At 42.4% G+C, this 2,526-nt stretch overlaps 1 protein-coding gene across 1 annotated transcript in view; it reads left to right on the plus strand.

Moving 5' to 3' along the window:
- LOC117957211 overlaps positions 1 to 2,526 on the plus strand; it is a 39,233-nt gene that overhangs the window by 23,416 nt on the left and 13,291 nt on the right. Inside the window, exons 15-16 of the mRNA XM_034892808.1 lie at positions 102 to 244; positions 1,055 to 1,187. Of these exons, the coding sequence (XP_034748699.1) occupies positions 102 to 244; positions 1,055 to 1,187 (276 nt within the window). The remainder of the gene's footprint in view (positions 1 to 101; positions 245 to 1,054; positions 1,188 to 2,526) is intronic.

Genomic DNA, 2,526 nt, shown 5'->3' on the forward strand with positions numbered 1-2,526 from the left:
CACACACACACACACACACACACACACACACACACACACACACACACACACACACACACTTGCAGAGGCGTCCTTCCCCAATGTCTTCTCTTCCTGTCCAGGCTCTGGGAGAGGGGGGGGCGGTCCCAGCGATCTCCAGGCCAACGACGTGACCCCCCGCACCGCTCTGTTGTCATGGAAACCACCCTTAACCCCGACGGTCGGCTACAGACTGACCTATCAGACCGAAGGTCAAGGGCCAAAGGTCAGAAAACTGTAGATTCATTTGTTCTCCGTGTCTCTGACCCTCGTGTTGTCTTCCCTTTAACCTTGAACTCGTCCTTTTGAGGTCAAACTCGCAAATTTTTATGCTTTTCTGCTGTTTTTGTGGCTTTTTCTGATTTATTCCTCACTTTTTTCATATTTTTGGCGCTTTCTCTAAATCCTGAGCTGGTTTAATAACAGGATTCACACTCATTCTTGGAATTCATGGTCAACAAACCTCATTTATATCAAATTATGCACAAGTTTTTGGTTAAAACACAGAAATTATGGATTATTTTGACTACTAGTTAAGATCAGAGGATGTTGAGTGGATCCCAGATGGGTAGTTGTCAAAGTTTAGTCCCCAAACTATTTGGAAACCATTAAAAAAAGAATTAAAATGCTATAAGATTACATAAAACACCCAAAAAATCACTAAAAGTAATCACTAATGTCCTAAACCTGAAGAACGTGTGGAATCATCCACGTTAATTTTGGGGCAATTTGGGTGAAATAAATCCATATTTCGGATTTAAAACACTTAGAAACGGGTCAGTTTGACCCGAGGACAACACCAGGGTTAAATATCAAAGAGGTGAATTCAGACGAAATCAATTCAGAGAGATGTTTTTCAAAATAAAATATTTCATCATTAAGTATTCATTGACTTATGTCTCTTGTTTGCTTAACAAAATAAAAGACACTTAGTAGCATTTTGATGATTTTGACGCTTTAAGTTGGCAAAATGATTAAAAAAATATATGAACGACCGTCAACCTCTTCTTCTCTTCCTCCGTCCTCGTCTTCACAGGAAGTGGTTGTGGACGCCTCGGTAACCGAGTACAACCTGACCAGACTCCAGCCCGGGTCCAAGTACGTGGTGCAGCTGCAGGCGGGGGCGGGGGGGCGCTACACGGCGCCCATCTCCACCCACTTCACCACCGGTAACAGCTCCCACAGTCGGACACAGTACACAAATATCCTCCTTAAGTAAAAGTACTAACACTTAAGTAAAAGTACTAATACTTTGATCAACTCAATAAACTCAATAAAGCGGTATATTATCTACTCAGGTAAATTAAGTTCTTTGAATTTCAAAGTAAAAGTTACTATTTCAATTTAAAGAACTTTTTACTGGCTGCAGTCAGACCAGGGCAAGTCCAAGACCAGGACTAGTTGATTCCAAGTCCAAACCGAGTCTAAAGAGGTTCAAGTCAGAGTCAAGACCGAGTCCAAAGAGGTTTGAGTCCAAGACAAGACTAGTCGAGTCCAGGTCAAGGCCAAGTCTAAAGAGGTTTGAGTCCAAGACAAGATTAGTCGAGTCCAAGACAAGACCAAGTCTAAAGAGGTTTGAGTCCAAGACAAGACCGAATCCAAAGAGGTTTGAGTCCAAGACAAGACAAGTCGAGTCCAAGACAAGACCGAGTCCAAAGAGGTTTGAGTCCAAGACAAGACTAGTCAAATCCAGGTCAAGACCGAGTCCAAAAAGGTAAGAGTCCAAGACAAGACAAGTCGAGTCCAAGTCAAGACCAAGTCTAAAGAGGTTGAGTCCAAGACAAGACCGAATCCAAAGAGGTTTGAGTCCAAGACAAGACCTAGTCTAAAGAGTTTTGAGTCCAAGACAAGACCTAGTCTAAAGAGGTTCGAGTCCAAGACAAGACCAAGTCCAAAGAGGTTTGAGTCCGAGTCTAGACCGAGTCCAGGACAGAATAAAGGTCTTATGCATGACAGTATCAAGACAATCATTTTGGGTTCAGTTTAACTCCAATATTATTATCAACATAATAAAGACACCGGGACTCGGGCGAGACCAAAGACCCAAAAACCATATCTGGCAAGACCAGCGGCCGAGGCCGAGACAAGTCCGAGACCCCAGAAAAACTGACTCGAGTCCAAGACCGGACTCAAGTACCAGAATCCTGAATCAGACTGCTGAACTCTATATTATGCTATTCATTAGTGCTGTCAAATGATTAAAATATTTAATCGGGATTAATTGCACTAATGTCATCGTTAACCCCCAATATTCGCACATTTAGTCTATCTGTGTCTACATGTGTCTATATGGGTCTTTATGGGTCTACTTGTGTCTATATGGGTCTTAATGGGTCTACTTGTGTCTAAATGGGTCTACAAATGGAGACATGTAGACACATTTGTGTCCATATGGGTCTGCATGTGTCTATTTGTGTCTATATGGGTCTATATGGGTCTGTATGTGTCTATATGGGTCTATATGGGTCTGCATGTGTCTATTTGTGTCTATATGGGTCTGCATGTGTC

The sequence above is a fragment of the Etheostoma cragini genome, chromosome 14, assembly GCF_013103735.1.
Source record: "Etheostoma cragini isolate CJK2018 chromosome 14, CSU_Ecrag_1.0, whole genome shotgun sequence".
Taxonomy (NCBI): domain Eukaryota; kingdom Metazoa; phylum Chordata; class Actinopteri; order Perciformes; family Percidae; genus Etheostoma; species Etheostoma cragini.